The 26,482-nt window shown below is 36.2% G+C and overlaps 3 protein-coding genes across 4 annotated transcripts in view; 2 read left to right on the top strand and 1 right to left on the bottom strand.

Moving 5' to 3' along the window:
- LOC148657391 (uncharacterized) overlaps positions 1–26,482 on the top strand; it is a 311,965-nt gene that overhangs the window by 27,476 nt on the left and 258,007 nt on the right. The gene's annotated exons all lie outside the window — the stretch shown is intronic.
- acad11 (acyl-CoA dehydrogenase family, member 11) overlaps positions 1–26,482 on the bottom strand; it is an 89,297-nt gene that overhangs the window by 9,124 nt on the left and 53,691 nt on the right. The window contains exon 14 of the mRNA XM_088643627.1: positions 2,354–2,423. Within this exon, the coding sequence (XP_088499753.1) occupies positions 2,354–2,423 (70 nt within the window). The remainder of the gene's footprint in view (positions 1–2,353; positions 2,424–26,482) is intronic.
- Positions 558–25,902, top strand: LOC148657393 (atypical chemokine receptor 4-like). Of its 2 annotated transcripts, none has more exons than XM_088643634.1 (2): positions 558–725; positions 24,590–25,902. In XM_088643634.1, exon 2 carries the CDS (start codon positions 24,598–24,600, stop codon positions 25,648–25,650), a length of 1,053 nt encoding a protein of 350 aa, XP_088499760.1. In that variant the 5' UTR covers positions 558–725; positions 24,590–24,597; the 3' UTR covers positions 25,651–25,902. The 2 variants fall into 2 exon arrangements, with proteins under 2 accessions (XP_088499760.1, XP_088499759.1); XM_088643633.1 differs by lacking the exon at positions 558–725 and adding an exon at positions 20,989–21,249.

Genomic DNA, 26,482 nt, shown 5'->3' on the forward strand with positions numbered 1-26,482 from the left:
CTTTTACATTTCTTTTCTTTTTGTAAATGAAGTTACAGAAAATGGCAAGTTAGCTTTGCCTTTTTTTGCAATTGAAGGGTAGTAGGTGTTCATAGTGGGTGAAACTGCTCAGGGGGCACTGAGCAAAGGAGAATCTTGATAACGGAACAGATATTTGCAAAAGAGAGACTCAATTTCTCGTATGATCTTGGAAGATTAATAAAGTCCCTCAGCTGTGCCACATTAAAGAAAGTAGTTATACTATATCTGTTCTTTAAAAATACTATTTTTATGGAAAGGCAGTAAGCAAGTGTAACAGAACTTTTTTGTTGTTACACAATAATTCACCACAAAGAATAAAGCAGCTCGTAGAATCTGAATTCTGTCAAATGGGATTTAAATCCCACGTTTCTGGTTATTTGGATCCTCTTTTGTTGCATCGTCCTTTTCCCCTGCTGGCTTTTGCTCTCACTGGAGGCAGACCGTCCCGTGCAGTTCACCGAAAAAGCCTTTTTTTTGTTCCGCATGCTCAAAGGAATCCAAGAGCCAATGCGTCTGACTCGGAAAACCAAGGAAACTCCCACTGTTTTGAAAGTGAAACCAAACCTGAAAAGTGCTTTGTTGCAAGTCTCCCAGCTGTCGGTTTTGTCACACTGACTTCCATCAGTTTCTATCCAGGAGCAGCAGGCTGCTCACAACATTTACAGCAACTGAATCCACCTTCAGTCCTGCGTTTCTTTTACCAGGTAAGCAACTTCAGCTTGACCTCCTTACACCTTTCATGCAAACCTTTTGCCCATGTCTTGCTGCCTTCCCTTCTTGCTCATCCCATCCTGTTGACGCCTTACCTCCACAGAGCTACAGAGCAACTATGCCGCCCTCCATCCCACCCTTTATTACCATCCTTTCTTTTACTGTTTCCTCCCGCTGTTTGCTGGGAATGGGAAGGAGGAGTGTAAAAGTAATGGTTTTACAAGGTACTATTCTATGCTGCTCTTGAAAGATATAACTCTAGCACAACCTTGCTCTTGGTGACGCACCCTATCTTCTCCTCTCTGCCCAGATCACCTCTCCCCTCCTCCTGGTCCGTGCTCTCCCTTCTTCTTTCTTCCCCTTAGAACCAGAAGTTTGCCTCGTAACCCTAAAGTGGTGAAGTGTTTGGTAGGAAATTCTGAGCACCTGAGACGTTTTGTTGACTTCTCAATTCCCTTTGGATAATTTTTGATAACCTCAAGCTACAATTCTATTTCAGGTATTTATTCAACAGTTATGTTGTCCTTCCGCATCTCATTTTCATTCGTTCTTAAATGTAAAGTGAAAAGGCTTCTGCAGGTTCCTCTTGCCTAAAGTGTTGCATTTTCTCTTACAGCATTTTTTTGCTTGGTTTTATTGTTGCTTTATTGAAAGTTCACTGTATTTGCTTGTAGTCATATCTATTTTATCCTAATAAAAAACATGGGAAGAACCAAGAGTCACTTTCTGTGAAAGAAAGCCCCAGAACAGACACAATTACACCTAGGGACCATAAAAGGGCATCTAAACCTTCCTGTGGAGCAGGATTAACCTCCTGATGACTCTAAACTTAAGAATATATTTAAGAATCAAATATAAGCAAGGAAGATACACATAGAATTGGCTTAATTACTTAAGTACTTCATTTATCAGGTTGCATAAATGAGCTGCTCCAAGTTTAAAAAATAACATACTGTATATATTTAATGTGTATATATAATGTATATAAAGGAACAAGTAAAGGTTTATTTCAATCTGTAAAGAAAAGCAATACAACGTTTCGGCTGTAGAGCCTTCTTCAGGTGTGACACGTCTCTTTTCTTTCATGCATGGAATAAACCTTTACCTGTTCCTTCGCAGCCTACGCATTCTGATGCAGCTACCTACCTGAACTTTTAGAATGTGTATATATATATTGAAAGTTGATGTAGTAAACTCATGTTTTGTTAGTTTGAGGAAACAAGAACTAAAACAAGAAAACTTTCTAACTGCAACATGCATGTCGTGCTTGAATGTTTCAAACTTTTCTGATAGCCACCTCAAAAAGTCTGAAAATGGTTAGCAAGAATTAACATCATGCTCAATCACACAAGAAAAGGTACAGCATTCCATCCTTCAGTTGGCTTTGGCACTGTGTTCTTGAGTCTAATTAACCAAATAGTCCAAAAGTGTCCATTTGATGAATTAGTTAATTATATACTTTATCTGATGGCTTCAGATCTGTTCAATGTAATTTTGAATTCATTTATGGACATTAAAAAATGTGTCCCTTTTAATTGCCATTTCTAACAAAGTTATTCAATATCATATCAGCAGTGAAAGACTAGATATATAATTAATAATATAATATAGATGAATATACCTTTTCAGGGAATCAGCTGACTTGCTTCTGCATAACACAATAGCTATTTTACAGTTTGGGTTCCCAGCACCTGAAAAAACATATATTAAAATAATTAATGTTCCAAAACCTCCTTCCATCCATCCATTTTCTAACCACTTCATATAATTCACTTCATCTAAGGGCTCCAGAGAAATTGACTATTCCAGCAAGCAATAGGTGAAAGGCAGGATACACCCTGGAGAGGACACCAGTCTATCACAGAAACTTCTATCCTTTATCCTTTACCTTTATTAGAGTATTTGTCATTTAAAACAGACATTACCAAAAAGTTATGGACAAACAATTGTTCTCTGCTAAAGAGCATAAGAGCCTCTCAACTTTTATAGATTGATGTCACATACTGTACATTAATAAGACTCATTTGCTCTTCAATTTAAAGGTGTTTTCCAGATTTAGCTTAAATAGTATTGTTTGATTTAATTCAGACTTTTAATAAAGTCTTTTAATAAAGGCTAAAAGGTTATTTTGAGTGAAATTGCTTTAAAGCCCATTACACATTACTTAACGTGGTCAATTGACTCTGCACACAGAGACAAGCTGGACCCATAAAATAGCCAGAAAATATTAAATATTCAATCGGTTGGGTAACCCTGTCATATTGTATCTTAAACTGCCTGAGGTGACTTAAACCCATCTTGCCTTCATTAGAAATTATCCCAGTCATTAATTATCAGGCATGCTGTACGTTCAGAAAACATAAACAACTGAATCTTTGTTGTACTGAAGTAAAGACTCTTAATCATCAGTTTCTGCCAAATATAGTGGCATCTTTCTTCCTTGATGACATCCACCTCGAAGTGTTAGTGGACCAGATTAAGTGCATCTGCTCTGGATGCCATTACATCTCTGATTGGGTTAAAACAGATGCGGGAGACAATGAACAAAGGCAAGTTTCTTGGCATTCATGCCATATTCCAAGAGATTTTTTCTCAACTTTTGCAATCTGACCCTCACTACTTGAGATGATGCAGAGGGCTATAAGGAAGTACTCCTTTACTAAAGGCATCAATACTACTGTTGTTTCATTATTATGAAAAAAAAGAGAAGCACCCTTTTCTATATACAGTACTAGCTATCATCACCTGCTTAATAATGATAAGTCTATATATACTAAAGTGCTTGCATACAGACTGAAATTATACTGTACATGCATAAACAGATACTGTGGGATATATTAGAACCTGGCAGGTAACATGTTATGTATTGATCGTCATAGATAACCCTCTGTGAAATCCTATTTTTATATGCAGAAATGAGGAATAGGACTATCTCTGGTCGGCATTAGCACACGTGTTTAGGGCCAGACCTCAGTAATAAAAAACATGTAAACACCTCTGTGATGGTGTTCTCAGGCACCAAGTGTTCTCAGCAGTTCTTTATCTTTGTTCATTGTCTCCCGCATCTGTTTTAACCCAATCAGAGATGTTATGGCATCCAGAGCAGATGCACTTCATCTGGTCCACTAACACTTCGAGGTGCATGTCATCAAGGAAGAAAGATGCTACAATATTGCCACAAAAAAGAAGAAAGAAAACACAATGTTTTGGCCATGGAGCCTTCTTCAGCCTCACACCTGAAGAAGGCTCCACAGCCGAAACGTTGCGTTTTTTCTTTTTTTCAGCATGGAATAAACCTATTACTTGTTCCTTTGCAGCCTATGCATGCTGACGCAGCTACACAACTGAACTCTCTCTCCCCAATGTTGTTTGTCATTTCATTATAGCTTGCACAACCTTTCTGCTGATCTGACACCTTCTATTCCAATCATTGATATGAATAAGTTCCCCTCAAACATGCGTTTTGACATTTTGGTGACACAGTGGTATCATAATTCATCTCTGGTGGGCTGGGATGCTTGCAGGAGATGATAACTTTGTCTGAAGCTATTATCAGGCTGATGTTTTAAGTAGACTTATCCATCCATCTTGGGGAAGCAGAGGCATATCCCAGCAAGCAAAAGGTACAAGGCAGAAAACATGCACACAATGTAGAAGCCACTTAAACTATCAGCGTGTCTTTGGAAAACTCCATGCAGATACCACCCCATGAAATGAACCCAGTCCCCCAGTGCTGTGAGGTAACAATGCTAACCATTGTGCCATGGTGCAGTATTTTAGAGCAACAATAGAATGCACCTACAGTAATAGTGCGCCATCATGATTATAGTTCACATTATTCAAACTGAATGATCAGAAACAAATTGCAAAATTTGGCCACCTAGATTTGAGATCCTGAACCTCCAAAACTTAAAGACCTTCTTGAAAAAGTAAATTCCAATTCCATCCACAATGTGCAAATTCCAAATATGTGATTAAATCACAGTGCTCAGTTTGACACTTCTGGGAAAGCTTAACATTTTGATTTAATCCTGGCCAGTAACCAAGAATTTACTTATTAATTTTGCAACTAAAACATAAAAATACAACTATGTGTCTTTTTAAATTAAGAATCTTACTACTAAAGACTGATCATGCTGTTCTCTGAAAAGGTTTTATATAAATAGAACCAAGAAAAGGTCTATTTCTAAAGTGTTTCAAAGCACATACTGTACCCGTTTAAACCTTCCTATTGAGGAAGTCAAACAGTTTTTTTTCTTATTGCCTATTATTATCCAATTTTGTGATATACAAGACAAACAGAGGATATTTTAAAACACATTATGCAATTTATGAGGTTGGGGAAATTCCAATACATGATGATCTATTATATGCCTTTATTATACATATCCATCACATTTATAACTTTTATTTCTCAATGGTGTCCTAGTAGTGCTTCAAATCCAGTTATAGAGAGCAGAGCTCACTTATACCTTACATGTTTTAGTAAATACTAACCATTACATGTGAGAAAGTGATGCACCAGAACGCTTTGGTTTACTTTAATAGTGTTTAATCAGGTACTGACTGGTTCAACTGACAAAGACCTGATAATGGTTAATTGAACAGTGGGCTTACTGTTTGAAAAAGAAGTGATAATTTCAGTGTATTTAGTTCACATCTGCTCTGTGTTGATACAAGGGCTCTAGAGGTAAAACAAGTTAATTAACAATTGGTATCCCCAAAATCTGAGGGCCATAAATCAGGAGGACCACTCTAGTCTCATTCTACTTTTTAGTGATTCATTATCAGGATGGGACGGCACTGTGGCGCAGTGTTTAGCACTGCTACTTCACAGTGCTGGGACTCAATAAAGGACCTGGGGTGCATCTGTACGGAGTTTGCGTGGTCTCCCTGTATTCACATGGGTTTCCTATGGGTGCTCCGGTTTCCTCCAAATTTCCAAAGACATATGGGTAGGTGAATAGGTTTCTGGGAATATTAACTCAGGTGTGAGGGTGTATCTGTGTCTGTGTCTTTGTGTGCCCTGGGATGAAATGGCATCTTGTTCAGGGCGGATCCTTTCTTGTTCCTGATCCTTGCTGTGATAGGCTCCGGGTCCCCTGTGATGCTGTATTGGAAAAACTCGACGACGGATGGATAATGTCACTCTTTCCTCCACTCAAAAAATTAAAGTTTCCTAGTTTAATCACAAAAACAATTGTCTGACACAAAACATTGAGCAAAACAGCTGAGCCAAAACAATTTGCACAACCTTTGTAAGAGTTACTCATTGAAGAAGTACTTCTGAGCTAATGTACTGTATATTTAAAATAATAAAATGGCTGAAAGGGAAAATACCAGTGGAAAAAATGTCAACTTTCATTCCACTATGGACTCCACATTACAAAATGCTTAAGCCCATCTGTTTAATTTACAGTAGTGAGAGCCCTGTGTCTTGGCTGCAGCTGGCGCTGCAGTAAGTGGGATTGTGGTTTGCAGAGGTCTCAGGAAGTGCAACACAGGCTTTGCCTGCCTCCGGCAAAGGAGGTGAAAATTTCCAAGGACAGTGGTTTCCTGTTTATGCATAGTTCATTTACTGCACTCCAGTTTCTCTTCAAAAACACTTACCATAATATTAAGTCACAGGAAATTCACATCTCCACAACCCCCGATTTTGAAAACATAATCTATTGGTGTATTAGTTATCATTTGTGAAATCCCTTCCAGAAAAGTGAAATTATTTTAACAAAATATGCATATCATAAATGGATTTTGTTTTATCACATTGAACATGCAATTCTTAGACCTTATTTAAAATGGGACAGGGAATTGTTTTTGTTTCCTTCTAAGTTTTACACATTCAGGGTGAATGCTGGAATACCAGTTTTGTGCCCTGGAAATGTGTAATACCTGTTAATTTTCAACCTCCCACACATTTTGCTTTGATTAAGGAATTAAAAGGTTAATGCCACCCGCGTAATACACTATACAAAGATTTTAGATGAACAACCGTGTTTCTTTGATTTTGAATGACACTGGTCACAAGTTCATTCAAGTAGGGAGTATGTACACATGTGGTACAGTTTAATGATTACACATTTGTGTTTTTTTCCCAATTATCTTTATATTTGTCAAGTTGTCATACTTCATTCTACAGCTCAGTAGTACCAAAGAATCATTGGTATCTCATGTTATACTCATTAATCAGGAACAAGTATATCACAGTTTCATTATCTTAGCACTTATTATTTGACAGTACTGTAAAACCTGTTAGGAGATTTAATGTCAGAACAATACTCAACATTTTATTTTTAGATGATCTTATAATTATGAATTCCATCAGTCTGGGTTTCACTCTTCTGTACAAATGGCTAGGTTTTCTGTTTTTATTCTCAAAGGATGTACTAAAGCAAATTTAAAATTAGTTATCCTACAGCAGAAAGCATATCAATCATTGCAATAACAATGCCTGAAGCTTAAATACAGCACACGTCTAGAGCAATGAGAAGCAACTTTGTCTATAAGCAGTTTTGAAGACTTTCCAAGCATATCTGTGGGTGAATGAGAATTAACAAATGGGGAAACTAGAATTATGCCAATTGGAAGTGGGTTATCTGACAACTTGCCAAACAGTTGTTGAAGAAGGGCTTGTGGGTGTGTTTCTGACAAGGACTGGTATAGGCAAATGAAGTATGACTGATGTGTGAATAAACCTGCCAAGTGTTTAACAATGTTGATCATGTGTTTGTTATGATTCATGTAGGTCCCCTATTTCACCATACTGTATGTGAACTGTATTATGAGTTGTCTGTACAAAAGTATTAGGAAAGTAAACACTTTTCACTTTATTCGTCTTTATAGTCAACATTTTACATTTGTGATTATGAGATTAATTCAACTGATATTATGCAATTGGTATATTTGGTAGTTTTAGGTAATTCCATGTACAGATTTTATGATGTTACAAAATATACTTTGTGTTCACTTAGTGATTTAAACTGACCCATATTGGGATACATTTACTTTAATTGAATTTCAGAGTGTGAAAGTCAGTAATTCATTGCACAGTCCTTTGAGGCAATAAGTATATAAATTGTGTGACCTACAATACTGAGCTCAACAAACACTTTCTGCAATCATCTAAGGTGCTTTACAATGCCTTGACTGCAACCACTTTGAGTTCTTGCCTATTCATGTTCTGACTTTAATTTCTCCTTCAGCACAGTCAGACCTGATCAAAGTTGTTGTGGGTAATGACATTTTGCATGGTGAAGTGTCACCTGGTAAGGACTGAAGATGTTTCTTTTTCATAAACAGAATTTTTTGTTTTCGGAAATGTCATAATTCATTCTGCTTCTGCCATCATTAGTTACATAATCGATAAAGACAGGTGAGTCAGTTCCACAGGTGACCATAGTGTACATGCCCAGGGCATGACATGACCTCCATCTTGCTTCACAGATGACGTGGTGCATTTTTGAGAGTCTGTAGTTCCTGTCTTTCTCCAAACATGAGATTAACTCAAATTATCTTGGTCTTATCCATCCATAAAACTGTGTTCCAAAACTTTCTTGACTCATCTTTTTACTTCCTGGCTAATTCTAATCTGACTTTTATGTTCTTGGTGCTGATGTGAGGTTTACATCTTGCATGAAACCTTCTCCTTTGTACTTGGTGTTCTTTATTTAACAAATAGTTGTTCTAGGGTTTTCTTGAGAGAGGGTTTTCTTGAGAGCTTTGAAAATTAAAGGTCATCAACTGCAGATGTTCTTCTTGGTAGACTGGAGAATTTATCTGTGGTTTCATTCTTCAAAAGTATATTCCAAATTGTTTATTTTGGTACACTCAATTTCTGACCAAGTAGAGATGGCTGTCCTCTAAATTGTCCCAAAACTTTTTTTCTTCATACTATCAATTAGATTTAATTCACCCAAAATGATCAATTTTTAAATATTTTACATTCAACAAACAGATAATCAAGAGTTGGTAACTAATAGCTTTAGTGCATGTTTTTCTTCCTAATTTCACATATCATAGACTGTTGTCAAATTCGCTTGTGCTTTTTAATAAGAAATAATTATGACAAGTTCATAGTGAATAATGTACAGTAACTGACACTGCACAGATAAATCAGGACATCGTCCCAGTTTTGGAGGGTTCTGTATACTCATCCTTTTGGGTTCTTAAATCAAATAGAACATTGGAGCTACCTGACAAAACAGCTTTTGTGTAATAGCATTTTGTGATGGGATGTATTTACTGTATCAAAATGGTTCATGACCCATTGCAGTTTTAAAAGTTTTCAAGCCTGCATCTTTTTAAATGTCAATTTAGCATGAAATCTAAAAATCTAAGTTTTAACTTTAAGTGGTACAGTGATTAATAAGAAAAATGTGAAAGGGCTGTCAAATACAAAGTGCCCCAGTATAGTCTGTAAGGTCTGTCTAGTATATGAAGCCCTGTTTGTGAACAGGATCAGTTTCAAATACGAGTGGGAGAGAAAATAAAAATCCTTTAATCACTATACACAGTCATCACTTGGAGGTCCAATTAAACCAAAAACAGTATAATGGAAATAAAAAGAGTAAAATGTCCACTAGTATCATCCAGGTCCTTGAAAATCAGGCTAATATTAACAAAATACTGCATTAAGTATCTGGAACGTTATTTTCACAATGTATAAGGATGCTGTCCTTGTAAAAACATGACATTTTATTAAGGTAATGGACAGGTGAAGACCACAGTAGTGGCTTTAAGTAGATGGTTGTTTGGCTAATTCACCCAGTACACACATAGGAAAAGCAAGGTAAAGTCTATTGATTCATCAGTCTCAGTATTAGAATACATGTGAACTTTTTCATTTTACTTAAGTATGTTGTGAGGGGTTTTGCACATTGAAGGCATCATTTGCAGTGGTTATTTGCATCACTTTTGACGGAGCTTTGATTTTTTGCTCAATCCTTTACAATTTGTCTATAGGCAGCAGAATAATGTAAATGTATAACAAAGCACTCTTTTTAATTGAATGCCATAAATTAAAACCGAGCAGACAGCTAGACATCAATTTTCTAATATAGTCTGCAAACAATCACGTGAAGACCAAGCCCATTCCCCAGAGAATGGCTCCCAGTTCTCTGTTTAATGTCTGTGAATCAAGACATTATGCTTCACAGTTATATTAATCCTGGCAATGAAACACTAGTGTAATGAGATCCACATGTAGTGTACACATAAACAGAGAGTTTCAAACCAGTTTATTGACAGGCATGGCTAATTCATTTCTGTTAAAAATGAAGAAGCATTGAAGCATTAAATAATTTCCAATAAATGTACCTGCTGCCTAAATAAGCCTTGTCACCCTTAAAAATAATAATAATAATAATAATAATAATAATAATAATAATAATAATAATACCTTACACTTACAGTATATAGTGGACACTCTACTCAAAGCGCTTTACAGGCAATGGAACTCCCCTCCAACACCACCAGCGTCTAGCCCCCACCTGGATGATGTGACGGCAGCCATAGCGCGCCAGTACACTCACCACACACCAGCTATCAGTGGGAAGGAGAACAGGGTGATAAAGCCAGTTCATAGGTGGGGATTATTGGGAGGCCATGATTGGAAATATGGCCAGGACGCCAGGGTTACACCCCTACTGTTTGAGAAATACCCTTGGATTTTTAATGACCTCAGAGAGTCAGGATATAATTTTTATGTCTCATCCAAAGGACAGTGCCCTTTTACAGTATAGTGTCCCCGTCTCTATACTGGGGCATTAGGACCCACACAGACCGCAGTGTGAGCGCCCCCTGCTGGCCCACTAACACCTCTTCCAGCAGCAGCCTTAGTTTTTCCCAGGAGGTCTCCCATCCAGGTACTCACACCTGCAACTCACACCTGCTGAGCTTCAGTGGGTTGCCAGTTGTGAGTTGCAGGGTGACATGGCTGCTGTCATAACATCTCATTCCTGAACCTGGGTCTCAAGATCAACCAAAAAGTACCCATGCTGTGAAATTTTATTCAGATTAAACCTGGTGACCCAGGGCAGCAGGATTTCACCCGTTGATAGTAAACTGTTGCAAAGGGTAATATAATGAAGACCGATTGCTTGATTAATTGATTGAAGAGATCAGTGAAATCTGACAAAACAATTTTTGTTGAGTATGGTAAAGAAATGCGACACTGATGCTGCTGCTCTTGGTTCTTTCAGGAAATGTCTTTATGAAGCTCTTGCATCAGTAAAGCATTGGAAATTGTTATAATTCTTTTGTTCTTTACAAACCACACTTCAAAGCTGTGATTATGTGATAGTCACAGTTCCACGCGGGGTCGTGTCCCCCGCCACCTGTTCCGTCCCGCACACCTGGGGCGCGAACCCGGGTCTCCGGCGTAACGCAACAGGGCACCAACCGCGTGAGCTAAAGGAGACCTCCCTCAGCCCAGGCAGCTGAGGACCCTGCTACGCGCAGTGAGGGCGCTGACGTCACCACACTAGCTCCGCTACAATTAACCCGTTACAACTTCATTTGGTGCACAGTATGGGAAGCGTCATATACTATTTAATTAGCAACTGACATTACTGAAGTATAGTTAACAGCAGAGGATTCTTCCTAAGTTCTAGTCAAGGTTACTGTGTGGGACCAAGATGGCATTTCCCACATTTTGTTAGGTGTTTCTACTTTTATGTTTAGAAATCTGACCTGCTTAGCTTTTGTTACAATGTACAGTATGTACAGTATCGATTGCCTTCTGCCTCACCTTTGCTCTCAAATATCTCACTGTCTGTGGTGTGACACCAACGTCATAGGCCAGTGATAAGGATGCTCCAGATCTCCATCTCACCATTAGGATTTACTTTTTATTAGTTTCTAAACAACATTAAGCATTCTCCAGCTGTTGTAACTCTGGAAACACAGAATTATTACACTCAGCTGCTGCCTTTCTCTCTCTGTTTTAGGCAGCCAGGATATTCCATAAGTAACATTCTTCAATTAGTTCCTCTCTATTAAAACTACAAACCTTGCACTATACTCTTCACACTCTTGATGCATGACATGCATCCATCCTGTATGGTGTATGGCCTATACCTTACTTTCACATTCCCTGTGGTTGTCCAGTTGGCCTCTAGTTTGCTATTTCCTGTTTCCATTTCTTTATCCAGAAAGTCATTACAGCTGCTTCTAATGGCATCCAGCCAGCTCTCCTATAGCCACTGCTGTTCCTTCCCCTCCTTTCCCTTCATTGAAAGGCTTTTTACTGTTCCGGGCTGCTTCTGTGATGCTGGCTCTTTATGATAGAGCTTTAAGGGATGTTCATTTTATTACAGATTAATTGGCAATTCTGTCTCTAGAAGACTGCTTGTCTATGATTACTGTATGTCAAAATAATTTCAAAATCCTTCGAATCTTGCCATTTGAAACTATTTTCAGACACACTGTCTGGATTGTGGTTTGCCATTAGCTCATCCTACTTGCTCTTCATTTTCCATGCTATTTGAAGTCGTTAGCACTTGTTCTTTTTAATGTTTTGTGACTTACATTACAGTGTGGGCTGACAATGTGACTGCTGATAAATCACTAATACACTCTTCCAGTAAATCACAAATTTCCATCTCCATTGCACAATATGCTATCCTTAAAGCAATAGAATCACAAACTTTGCAGTTAACGTCATCCTCACATTTTCTTACTTCCTTATTAATTAATTAATAAGATGTTTTCACATGATTTGTGGCTAAATTAGCCAAACTTTACCTTTATTTCACTCTCTTTTGTCTCCTAGAATCAATCAGTTGAAATTTAACAATAGAAAATAACTTTCTTGTCATTAGTGCTGGTTATTATAAGAACATACAAAACATTTTTGAAAAAAAAGGACATTCAGATTCATGGTGCTCATCATTTTCCTATATTTCTTTAAATTAAGTGATTCTTAATCACAAACAAGCTTAGATTCAAAAGATCCAAATTTTTATGGAATCATAGTATTTCCTGGTGTCTCTTCCACACATTGGGCCAATCTGCAATAACAAACTACTGAATTATCTATTGCTTTTAACATGTATTTATTGTTCGTAATGTTACAAATTAAGTGCTTCTTCCTTGCATTATGAACCTCAGAATAGCCCCTGCCTTTCTAAGTCTTCAACCATACTGAGTGAGAAAGCATATTATTTTTATAAAAAGAAGGAAAATCATGAAATTAGTAAAGGTTTTTAATTTGAAATTAACATTAAATACATACCTCGTCTGTTTCTATTTCAGTTCTCTTTCACTTGCGTTATTCAGTCTAACTTTAAGATTCATTAGTAATATACTGTAGACAGACTCTGTCCCTCCTGGTCAAGTAAGAGAGGATAAGGCGTATAAAGAGGCCTCTTGCACTTTAACAGAACATCACATGTATTTAATGAGGATGTCCTGATTCCCTGAAGTGAATTTTAACAATATAGTTCATTATTTATAATTCTAACTCTAAGTTCCTTAAAACTTTAACCTGTATTCATTTATTAATTATTACTATTTTCGGAAAATAAAGACAATTTAAAATAACAATTATACATAGCTTTAGTTGGACCCAGAAATATAAGAACATTAAATGTTACAAAGAAGAGGAGGCAATTTGGCTCATTTAGTCTGTTTGGTTCCAGTTCTGGTAGCTAATTCATCCTTTGTGTAAAGAAGTAACTCCTTTTCTTGGTTTTATATTGTTTGTACTTGTTCGTTTCACTGTTTATTTGGAAGACGACAAGTGAGTCAGCTTTTGTCAATGTCTGTAAGCCATTGGTAAAAAATAATGAATAATAACGTAACTGTAAGAAAGAGCCGAAAGTCAGGAATTAAAGTACATGTACGTATACAATTTTTTTCTTATAAAAGAGGACCGTGAGAATGAGAGCACTTTGTTAAAATATGCAGTTGAGAATGTTAGTATTTAAAACTCTTTGTTTAAACTTATTATCAGTTTTCTGAAGAACATTATCTTGTGTAGTGAAAAAATATACAAAGCTAATTGTATATTTACAAAGGACATTTGGAAAGCATCCAATTATTTATATAAAATTAGACATCCTGCCAGTGCATCCCAAATACTGGCCATTAGGCTGACTTCCATAAATTGTAGAGAAATTCACCTTTAACTGTTGTCTCACTTCTAAGAATGAACTGCTTTCAACATTAAAATACCATTGTGCACACATCAGAGAACAGTGCTAAAAACCATAAGGAGGGGCAAACATCTGTAAAAGAATAAGCATTGAGTACAGTACATAGCTAGGTCAAATGTGTGTAAGGTGGGTAAAGAGAGTGAAAAAAGTGGAAAAAAATGTTACTTGGGAACTATCTTGCTGGATGACCATCAGTGTCAGAGCATCTTAAAAATAACAGTTGAAAAATATGTCTATATAAAAATAAAAAATACTGTATAACATGTTCTGTTTCTGGTACGTACCTCAGAGACATTTGCTCATGAAGCCACTCCATATCAACATGGCAGTGAAAAGGATTCAGGATTTATTCATACATACTTTTAAACAACAACAAAAATGGCTTTTCTCTCTGAGACCAAAAGAAACTCTTTCATCAAAACAAATTTCTCGAAAATACAATGATCCCGGTTGCTTATTTTTCTGCTTATTTACCCTACTGGTGCAAACACACAACTGGCTAGAAAACCCAGATAGTTACCCCATTGGAAGCCTTCTTCATCCTGGTTTTAAATAAGATAAGATCAAGATAAGATCACTTTATTGGCCATATACAATTTCTTGTATTAGGAATTTGTCTTTTCGCATACCCCAACTTGCTCTTCATGAGACACACAGACAGGGAGAGAAGCTTGGGGTCAGAATCCAAGGTCAGCCATTTATAAGGCACCCCTGGAGCGGTTGGGGTTAAGGGCCTTGCTCAGGGGCTCAATAGAGTAGGATTCCTCTGCCGGCCACAAGATATGAACCGACAACCTTCTAGCCACAGGCGCAGATCCTTAGCCACAGAGCCACTGCACCGCCCCCGTCACCTGACCAATTGTCTTCAACCAATTGGTGAGTTGACAGAGGATGGTGGGTCATTTCTCATTGCCTTCAGCGTAACCATCCAACCAACTTCTGACATATACTGTATATCTCATAGTTTCATTAAATAATCTCTGTCTGACACAGTGCAGTTACTCGCTATGGCAGTAAATGTCTCAACAATTGAGCAATGAGCACAAGGCAGGATACACCCTGGATGGGATGTCAGTCCATCTCAGGGCACACACAGACACAAATACGAACACACTCACACCTGGGCCCATCTTCCCAGAAGCCAATTAGCCTTCCAGTATGTCTTTTGACTGTGGGAGAAAGCTCTGGAGCACCTATAGGAAACCCACACAAACATGGGGAGAACATACCAGCTCTACACAGATAGCGCCCCAGGTCTGGAATTGAACCCAGGGCCCCAGCTCTGCAAGGCAATAATGCCAACCATGCCATCCTCCTCACTATCTTAATTCTTAGATACAGGTTCACCTCTTCATTCTTCTAAATGTTTGGCTATGAGGTCAGCATTTCAAATTGCAAATAATCTTCAAGGTCCATGTGAAATAATGTGTATACAATATGACCAAAAAAGACGCTTTCATTTGTTTCGTGGGTAAGGAACTGAATTTAGATGGATTTTAAACAAAGCATGTGTTACTTCCCTCTCTTGATATTTTTAAAAAGCCTTGACCTTGTACACTGATTAGAGAAACTCCAAAAAATGAAGAATACAAATCTGAAAATGTTCCAAAATACCCTTCTCTGTAAAAGTAGGAATCAAGGAAGGAAAGGAGTCAAATGAGGCTGGAAATATTACTTGTGTATTCCTTTTTCAGTCAGAAAACAGATGAACATATGACCAACTAATGCACAGCTGCCAAAGCTGTTAAGTTTATGGAATGCAAGGAACTTCAAAAATGTGTTTACACACCAGGGAGTGCAGCGATATGATTGTGAATGTCTTTTTAAGAAGGATATTAAGCATTTAATCTTCTTCAACCCGCAGGTTCTTGAGGGAGGCTTACATACTGTAGATCACACTAAATCAACAACCTATTAGTTTTCCCTACTTCAGAATTCCCCACCCAAAAGAGATTTTTATGTTTTCATGACAGCTGAAGGTATCAAAAATAAGTAGACGGTGTCATTCTCTGTTGAGTGCATGAAAGTCTTTTCTTTTATCTGCAGTATTTACCAAATCTGACTGGTCAAAAAAGAATTGTGACCATACAATCAATCTGTCAATCGACTTTATAGATTCAGCAATATTTTAGAGAAAAACAAAATACCATTAACACATATTTTATCAGTCATAAAAAGTACAAGTGTAACCCAAATATTTCTTCAAATATGCAAGTGAATCGTATACCAATAACGTCAAGTTAAGAATGTATACAAAGTATAGAAACTGACTTCAGATATCGGGTTTTACAAATAATTCCTACGGTTTGACTTTTAGTAATTTTACAGAACAGATGCAGCTTGCAGAACATCAAGTTCCATTCACTGACCATCTTAGAACATAACGGAATTTAGCCCCATGGAATCTGTCCAGATATATACAGTAGTTCTATCTGATATGTATAGATGTTGTCTTATATGTAGTTACTGTATATAGTGTATAGTACATATTTAGTCCAAGGATATTTTAGATAAACAATTATTACAGAGGCACATCTATAACTTACAGTACACTTCAGATTCATGAAAATCTTTTCTAGGTCTGTAGTAAAGGAGATCTTAAGTGCATTAAGACTCTTGAAATTCCCTTTTAGACTGTGTAAATAATCTGAAGGAGAATTAACCCTTTTTGAAAAAGGGTTAACATACTGTAACATAAGGGTTAACATAACATAACCTAACACTTAACATAATGATCATTATAAAATGATGCAGTATAAATCATTAGAAGTCTCAATACTAATACTCCCAAAACTGTTTTAGTAAAGTGAAGCCACAAAAGCACTTCAGGAAAAAACTTTCTTTTTAGGAAAAGTTATAAGTTAGAAATCATGTACTGTATAGGGTGTCTTCTTTTGTCTCTTATTTATAATAATTTCCATTTAATTTGTATACTATCCTAAATATTTATACGATACTTTACACCGGAATCAATTTGATATACAACATAGCACACATGTGATTTGTATTGTATTTTCCTGGAGTTTTTGCTTACACTCATTTTAATCACACGGATTTGCAACATTACATAACTGAAAAGTAATTCCAACAAGCAAAACCTGATTTTATGTACAGATCATGCCTTAACATGTTAACAGTAATTCATCAGGAAAAAATTCTCAGGTTTTGAATCCTACAAACAAGTTTCAGTATATCCCTTTTACAAAATTGTGAAAAAAACCAACTATCTTTGGACATTATATATCACAAATCATGATACCGTGCTGATAATGGCAAATGTATTAATGTGAATAATTTCCATTTTTTTCCCTATTTTTCCATAAAGCACAGTTCTTTATTTAAAAAATCTATTTAGAACTGCTTTTCCCATTACAGAGCAAAAACCCCTTTCACAAGGTTCAAAGCATTTCCAAGAAGTTATGATGTAAGCACATCCGCTCTGCTTTGGCCTATGGAAAATCACATACAGGTGTAAAAATGGACAGCGTGCTGGTTGATGCTGATACAATGAACCAAATTCACCCACAAATAAATGGTGGTAAATAAATAAATGAGGTGTTAGTGGGGCCAGCAGAGGGCGCTCACCCTGTGGCCCATGTGGGTCCTAATGCCACAGTGTAGTGAAGGGGACACTATAATGTAAACAGGTGCCGTCCTTCGGATGAGACGTAAAACCGAGGTCCTGACTCTCTGTGGTGATTAACAATCCCAGGGTGTTTCTTGAAAAGAGTAGGGGTGTAACCCCGGCGTCCTGGCCAAATTTCCCATCGGCCTTTTATCAATCATGGCCTCCTAACAATCCCCCTCTATAAATTGGCTTCATTACTCTGCTCTCCTCCCCACTGATCGCTGATGTGTGGTGAGTGTTCTGGCGCACTATGGCTGCCGTCGCATCATCCAGGTGGATGCTGCACATTGGTGGTGGTGGAGGGGAGTCCCCATTACCTATAAAGCGCTTTGAGTGGAGTGTCCAGAAAAGTGCTATATAAGTGTAAGCAATTATTATTATTATTATTATTATTATTATTATTATTACTCTGTTTTCAATAGATAACCTAACATTTTTTGTTGTGTGTATAAAGTAATAAGAATGTATATAGAACCGTCAAATAAGTCATAGATAATAGGTCAATAGAAAGTAGGTCATAGAGAAAAGAGGCATCAGAGCCAGACACATGGGCTAGCAGTGAGGGGGACACCAGCTCTCTTCCTCAATGGGAGCTAAATCTGAACACCAGATCCCAGTCTGGCCCTTGGCTTAGGTGCACTAGGGTCACTGCCTAGGGCCCTGAGGCCACTAGGGGACCCCCTTAATGTGGAACATTACTTTTTTTTTAATAAGCACATTCAAATAAGAGTAAAACATTCCCTCTAGTGGCTCTTTTTGTTGCTGCTGTGCTAATCTAGGCTTTTAAAGTTTGTTACTTATAAATTATATTAATTGTGAATGAAAGTGTAGTGGGTTATGTCAGTCTGTATGTAGTAAATGACTGATCTTGGCTGTTCGATGACAAAAATCAGTGCAGTTTAAGCTGCTACCACACTGAATGTTGTTCATATCATTTAAGAAACTAGTAAATGTCGTGGTGATCAATTTTATTGATCTTTCGCTACATCTAACATGTAATGAAACATTGCAAGAGACCTTTCACTTGCATTGTACACTGTATTGTAATGGTTTAAAATCATGGGGTAGAAACATATAAACACATGTCATCCGCAAGAAGGATATACTGTACCCATCAGGCACCAAGAAAAGGAAGCACAGAAAAGAAGTACAAGATAAGCTATCTCAAAATAGAGGTAGACAAAATCAAGTCACTGTAATAAGCCATTTGTATTTCATTTGGTTGTAAGTCTGTCAGATCCATGTAACTTCTGAACGGTAGACAAGCCACATTTTCTAGCTGGACACGCAGACTACTTGAGGTATTTTACTAGTTACCTAGTAGTTAGCAGAGTCACACTTATTATTTTCAATGTTAAAATACATGTTATCTTTGCAAATATGTGCTTCTTGTTCTTGTTTCTACAGCAAGATAATAAAAGTTCTAGTTCTATTATTCGTTTCATTGTTCTAAATAGTAAGATAATGTTGGGGTGCAAGCTGATAATAGTTTTGCATGCACAAATCATGATCTGGAGGGACCACTTTCCAAGGTCTTGCCTATAGCCCAGAAAAAGCTAGGGCCGGCCCTGACCGGATCTTTTCAACACCAGAAACATTCTCAATTTAACTTCCTCAACCATCCAGTCTTCAACTGTAGTGATGAATGTAATTATCACCATGGTGATGGCTGCAGTGGTGGGGCTAAATTTCATTTGAACTAATCACCTACAGTACGTATCTAAACGCCATCGAAACATTGTGCCAATCAGGTCAAGTATGCACAAAATCATTTACAAATCTTATCTGTGATGATTTATTTGTCGATTCAGCCCTAAAAGAAGTATTCACACCCAGTTACAGCTCTTTTGCAGACATAATACATCAGAGCATCGATAAACAAAAAAATATATACAAAAACACAAACACTTTTTAAGTGTTCGCTAACAGTAGTCATGTCTTTTTGGCAACTCCACTTGAATGCAATTTAAAAGAAGTTATTGTGGAAAAACAGAATCATAGCTGTGGTATATAAGCAGCTATGGGATACTGCAGTTAGATATTCTCAAATCTATTGCTTCAGCAAATAAAATCCAAGTAGCAAAAAGAGAATGTACAATAAAATAAATTACAGCTATGTTGTAACATGCATATAGTATGTGAAAGTAGGAAAGTGATCTTTAAGCCTTTTTGTATTTCAGAGCAAAATTTGCTAAATTTGCTGCCTATTCTTTAAAATAAATTGTAAATGTGTAATTATGCTAATTTAACAGATATAACAAAGGTGTGGAAAAGATAAGTATTTTCCCATGTAAACAGTTGTAATTTTCATTTTATTTCACAGAAGGGACACTGGAGTTTGTCAGGTGGGATTGTGAAACTGTTTTTTTTTTTCTTACAGAGCCATACAAATGATAGCTGGAAAGCCAGCTAGATATCTTATGCTCTTTTTAAAAAAAAGATAAAACACATTTTTAATATTCTAGATTCCCCAAAAACAATATCATTTTTAAAACTGTAGAAATCTGTAATGAAACATTATTAAAACACACAATCAAAACAAAAATAACTCATATTGATAATAACAATAAGGAAGCAGGTATATCTCAGATTATATGCAAATGAACTTTCTACACATTAACCTTAAACAGCATAAACCAGAAAAATGTCACAAATATTTATAAATGGCTTATAACACAGAGCATATACTATAAAACACAACTATGCTCTTTTTTGTTGTGCCTCAAAGGAGTTAAAAATCTTCTCTGTAGCAATTGCGATCAAAGTGCTTGGCAAATAAAACACAATTTTATGATTCATATTGTACATGTCACACTATCTGTTTTGTAAACGAAGGGATCATAGATGCATAAGTTTACCCAGTAATACAATAACACTGAGACTCTTTAAATTGAAAGTATATAGTCTGTGGTAAAGACACAACCACTGCCATACTGTATTAAGATAAGATGAGTTTGCAAGCAGAGAGTATGTGACAATACCAACACAGCATCGAAATGATACCATAGAACTGTCTTGTGATTCAAACAAAGTCTGATGTACTGCAGTTGTTAATGGGTACAAACACGTGAAGAGAATAATGGAAAACAACACTACATTTAGGGCTGTTATTTTACATTTTAAAATGGCACTTAAATTGTCAGAAAATCTTCAGCATAATTTCAAGATACAGAAATATACAGAAGGGGAACCTCTGGCATTCAGTTATACAGTATATACAATATACTGTACAGTACATTAATATTGTAAATGCAACCTTAAATATCATGGGAAATACCATAAATTTTGTTTTAAAACAATTACAAATTAGTATTTTAGTTTCAGTTATGAACTTGTTAGTGTAAACGATAACATTTACAGTACTTCTACTGCTACGGTAAAATGTAACATCAGTTATTGATTAACCTGTTGGGGAATAGGGGATTGTTTTTCCACCCATGTGGGTCACTTTTCACAAACGTGATCAGCTAGACAAGCAAATAGACTTCTGATCCAGCCAGGGCACAGAGCAGCGCAGACAGCAGTGAGGCACGGAAAACTCCTGCATTCTGAAATTCAATCCCTATCCCTACCCCTGGGAAAAGCCTCTCAGCTAATGACATCGTTCGCTTGGACGCATGTAATACTAGGTACACCCTTGAAAGATAAACTTAAATCTCTGACTAATCACTGCAGTCACACAGAACAGAAGACTATTGTTAAGGTGAGAGTTGCAAACTTCTGGGGAGAAAAAAGGTAAGCTGGTTATTTTCCTCATATTAAAGCTGGGCAGGCCATTACATCAGATTTGTGAAACATCTTGTTCATGCAAGCACATGTATGCTGTATGTATAAATATGTATGTATATAAACTGTTATCATGTATCTGTATTAAAATCAGCCCTTTTAGGGTCAGCTTTTTATCTTTCTATATTATACCAATATAAAGATACATCCATGAATGGACAAGTGCAAAGTGCAGAGAGTGGATCATATACGATAGAAATCTAAACCTAAGAGGCAAGATAAAATGGAGGAACTAATTTACTGGTCATCTATATTTCTGCTTAACAAATAATGGTATACATTTTATTTTGCATATAAAAGGGCTTTGCAAGTTGAACAGTAAAAAATGATTGTTGTCATTTGCATGTTGTGATGTTTTTTTTAAGTAACTTTAGATTTCTATTTCAATAACAGCAAAAACAAAACAGGTTAAACAGGATATAACTGTAGAAAATCAAGCTAGATGGGTTATTGGAAGAGTTTTTGTGTTGTTAACAAAATAATTTCCAAATGTTTTGCTTACAAATTTAATTATACCTATGTACATATGGCATTGCAATTCAAATATGTTGGAATTTAACAATTCATTTACCCTGCTGAAGGAAGTTATTCTTGTAATAAGTCAGGAAAAAAGAGCGCAAATGCCGATACGTCAACATTTTGTTTTATATAAAACTCCTGTGAAGGTGTCAATAGTAAATGCGTTATCACTATTTCTTCCGTTAAAATCAATTCCAATTTAGTTGTTTTAGAAAAGGGTGTTTCTAAATTCTGTTCAAGACTGCTCTGGACAAAGGAGTTCTTGAAAATGAAGGCCATGTTTATATATTTTAGAATCAGAGTGTACAGAAAATTAGATAAATTGATATAGTTATAGTAGTTACAGAACTAATTATATGCTCACATATGGAAGCAGACTACTTCACAATGTTAGTTATAATTAGTGCTCCATTTCCACAGATTATATAACAGTCTGTTTTGTATTCTATAACAAAGGTCATTCCTGATAGTGGCTATAACACATTGTTATTTCTAAGTAGTCTAAATAGTGCTGTTTTATGTACTTTTTTATATTATTTATATATAATTTACTATTATGTGTTTCTTTACAGCGCAGTATTAATTTAGAGAACTACTTTTTATTGTGATTAATTCAATTATAACTAAAGGAATTAACAACATTACTGGACTATGTTTTGTTTCATTATTTCCTCTCAGATGTTCTGATTTCTTTTTGGTTCATAGAAAAGATAACAAATTAAATATCACAAATGTGTTATTCACAACACAGTGCTGTATTGAAAAAAATGGCTTCAATGTTGTAATGTTTTGTTAAACTTGCTAGATACTGTATGAATCAAATACAAATCCTGTTTCACTGCTGGAGTAAATAATTTCACAATCACACTCTACATTTCTTATCAGAGTGCAATCTCAAGCACTGATTTAAGCAAAATCCCTGAAATTAACATTTCTATCTGAATTAATCTTTTTTTTTCAGTTTCTCATAGACTATTTTTTCCTAAAATAAACCACACAAGCACCTGTAGGGAATATGTAATACCCTTCAATAAACTATGGTCTAAAGTGAAAACATGCTTTTCAGCTGTGTTTACTGTCTGATCTACTACTGTCTTATGTTTCTACTGTGCAGAGATTAAACAGGTTCCTTTATATTATATGTAGTTGTGTTGCACACAATAAAGCACAAGAAATGAGTATTGGAACCAATAGCATTTGTTCCATTTTAATATCTCAGTAATAAGTTGAATACATTTTTACTACAGTATATTCACAGACAACATTTAACAATGGATGAATGGAACACCCCATTTCTACTGATTTAAGAGAAAGTCTTAGGAGCTTTACACTGCAATATTTAATACTAACAATAATAATAATATCCAAAGACATTATGAGCTATACACTAAATAACTTCCTAATGAAATGACCATTCTGCAGGTAGAAATCAGAACTATGTTGATGTGCTTTTCACAATACATCTGCTTATATATATTAAGAAAAAATAGGTCAATAGAAAATAATAATAATATTTAATTAATTTCTATTAATAATAATACAAGTAATTAAAATATCAGATTGATTAAATGAATCCAAGTAAATGTAAAAGATGAAGTCCAATAAATTATACAGTACATGCTTATATATTAAATTATGTTTAGGCCGCATTCTGAATTTTTACTGTATCAGTGCACTTAGCAGAGCAGCATGAATGTTTTTATTACAATTACCTTTGATTTTTAAAGGCAAGTTATATATTGCAATTGCGAACCAACTGCAATCACCCTAAATCTAAATGCTCCAGTCATATAAATGAAGTAGTAATATGAGACAAAAATGTATTTGTGAAATAATGTGACTAACGCATTAGACAAAATATTGGAAACCTTCTGACCTGCTGTTGAATGACAAGCATAAAACATTTGACATGTTTTTGCATTCAAGTTAAAGAATACTTTAATTAGAAGTAATTAAACAATTATATTTATAAAATCACAAATGTAATATCAAATGATAAATTGATTGGTAAATATGATCCAAGGTATTTAATAAGAGTGAAACAAGTCAAATCAACAAGCAGTAAAAAAACTGTAAGCCATATATATAGTATAAATAATGTATAAACACACAATTTTACTGAACATAATTTATAGCCCTTTTTAAAGTTACTGGAGCATCATAACTTTTATGCTTGAGTCTAGGGTGGTTACAATAATGGGGTTTAATGAGATAAAGAAGTCTAGACAGTCTGTTGTTAAAACATTTGAGAAAACGTAGGTGTTGTTTGCACCATAAGCTAACTCTAATTATGGGAAAAATGTAAAACCACATAAACTGGCATATGTTCTTTTCTTTACATCAAAACTGCACACACAACTGTATTGTATGATATGGTATGTTTGGTATGTTCTACCAAAATGAAATGAGATTACAGATGTTTTTACCACAACTACAATACTGTATTTAACAAATACAAGAAACTAGTTGATTGAAACTGCCACAATGTGTTCAATATAGCCATGAAAAATAACAATTGTTTGCGCAAGATTGTGTTTATCTATTATTGTAAAAGAGATGAAGATCAGATTACATGTTAGGAGCAATTACTGCAGGAACACAGATAAATCCAAAGGATTTACAAACTTTTTCTCACCACTGTACTTGACATAAGAAAGTTTGTATCTTAAACACTTTCATCTGGTTTCATAGACCTATGAGGCGTCTGTTCCTTCAGAAATCTTAAAAATAAACTGAATTAAAAAAAATTGATCTGTGTTCTTTTCAATAGTTTTCCAAATGGAGTTCTCTGAGGAAGATGACTATGAGGACATCTTTAATGAGAGTGACGTTTTCAACTACAGTTATTCTGACTACCCCACCGTCTGTGATAAAGAGGAGGTCCGCACCTTCGGTAAGGTCTTTCTGCCCATAATCTATGCCCTGGCTTTGATAATCGGTCTCGCAGGGAACTCCCTGGTTGTGGCCATTTACATCTACTACAAGAAACTGAAGACCATGACCGATGTGTACATCTTCAACCTAGCCATAGCTGACCTCCTCCTCCTGTTCACTCTTCCCTTCTGGGCTGCTGACGCGGTTCATGGCTGGAAGCTGGGAGAAACTATGTGCAAGATAACCTCCATGCTATATGTCATGAACTTCAGCTGTGGCATGCTCTTTCTAGCGTGTATCAGTGTAGACCGTTACCTGGCCATAAAAACGGGCAGAATCAAGACGAACCACTGCCTGTTCATCTGCTTCTTGGTTTGGGCAACTTCAATCATCTTGGGGATCCCTGAATTAATCTTCTCCACTGTTAAGATGCCTCAGAGCAGGAAAATCTGCATATCTGTTTATCCCTCCAGCATGGCCCGACCGGCCAAGGCCACACTCGAAATCCTAGAGGTCCTGCTCAGCTTTGTTATTCCTTTCTTAATCATGCTATTCTGCTACTCAAAAGTGTCCCAGGCTCTGTGGAAGACTGCAAATGTGAAGAAGTGGAAAGCCTTCAAGGTGCTGATGGTCGTTGTGGGTGTGTTCATCGTCACCCAGCTCCCTTTCAACATCATCAAGTTCTGTCGGGCAATGGACATCATTTACATACTCATCACCCAGTGCGAGGACAGCAAGAGACTGGACAAAGCTACACAGATCACAGAGAGCATGGCCCTGTTACACAGCTGCGTGAACCCCATTATCTATGCCTTTGTGGGGGCCTCCTTCAAGCATCACATTGCAAGGATGTTCAAGAGTTTCAGCTATCGCCAGAGACGAAGAAAAGAACCCGAAAACGAAATCTCGCTGAATTCCGAAACAGGTTCCCAGATCACCAGCAGTTTTACAATATAGACTCGGGTTACTGAAAGGCATTGCATGATACAAAATACAGATGAAAGCATGAGTGGTATATACTGTAATGTAACTGATTACAGATTTACGTTGCTTTAAATATAGACCCATATTTATCACATTTGAAGTTACAAGTTGTATGTATAAACTGTATCACTTTTATACTTCATGCATGTATGCAATGTCAAGTTGTTTAGCTACTGCATAGAAATTAACAGCCTGCATATAAATTAAAATAAGGGACTCAGAAAACCTTCTTTAACATGTTTTATGATCAATCCTGGTTTGTTTTTAGCACGTTGTCTATAGAGTTTGAATTCTGTTTTTGTGAAGCTGTTTACAACATGTTTTTTACGGACATATTTTACTATACACTTACTGTATTTTCTTTCAGCACCATTAGAGTTTTAAAATGATCAAGATTCCTTGGTGTGCTTTCAATTACCTTCATGCATGTTCAATAAGACACAGAATGCACAGTTTTCTCATTTTCTTGGTTTAAACTCGTAAAAGTAAGACAAAGATTCAGATGTCAGCAGGACAATGATCCAAAGTACAAAGCTACACTGGAGTAGCTACACTTGCCATTGCCCAAGCAACCTGAGAGAAACAGATCAAGAGGAATGTGCAAAAATTACACCAAGCTGGTGTGTAGTACTGCTAGAGACTTATCCAAAACAATTTGCTGCCTATGCCCCTTCTACCAAATATTCACCTAAACTTATGCAATCCACATATTTATTTATATATTCAAATAAATTCCAAATATATACCAAATATTTTTTTTTTTGCTGAAGTTTACTGTACTCCATTTTACCTTTAGAAGTCCACA

This window comes from Lepisosteus platostomus, chromosome 8 (genome assembly GCF_059453375.1).
Source record: "Lepisosteus platostomus isolate fLepPlt1 chromosome 8, fLepPlt1.hap1, whole genome shotgun sequence".
Classification (NCBI taxonomy): Eukaryota; Metazoa; Chordata; class Actinopteri; order Semionotiformes; family Lepisosteidae; genus Lepisosteus; species Lepisosteus platostomus.

Coding starts and splice junctions, on each gene's coding strand:
- LOC148657393 (XM_088643634.1), top strand. CDS start 24,598: ATGGAGTTCTCTGAGGAAGATGACTATGAGGACATCTTTAATGAGAGT.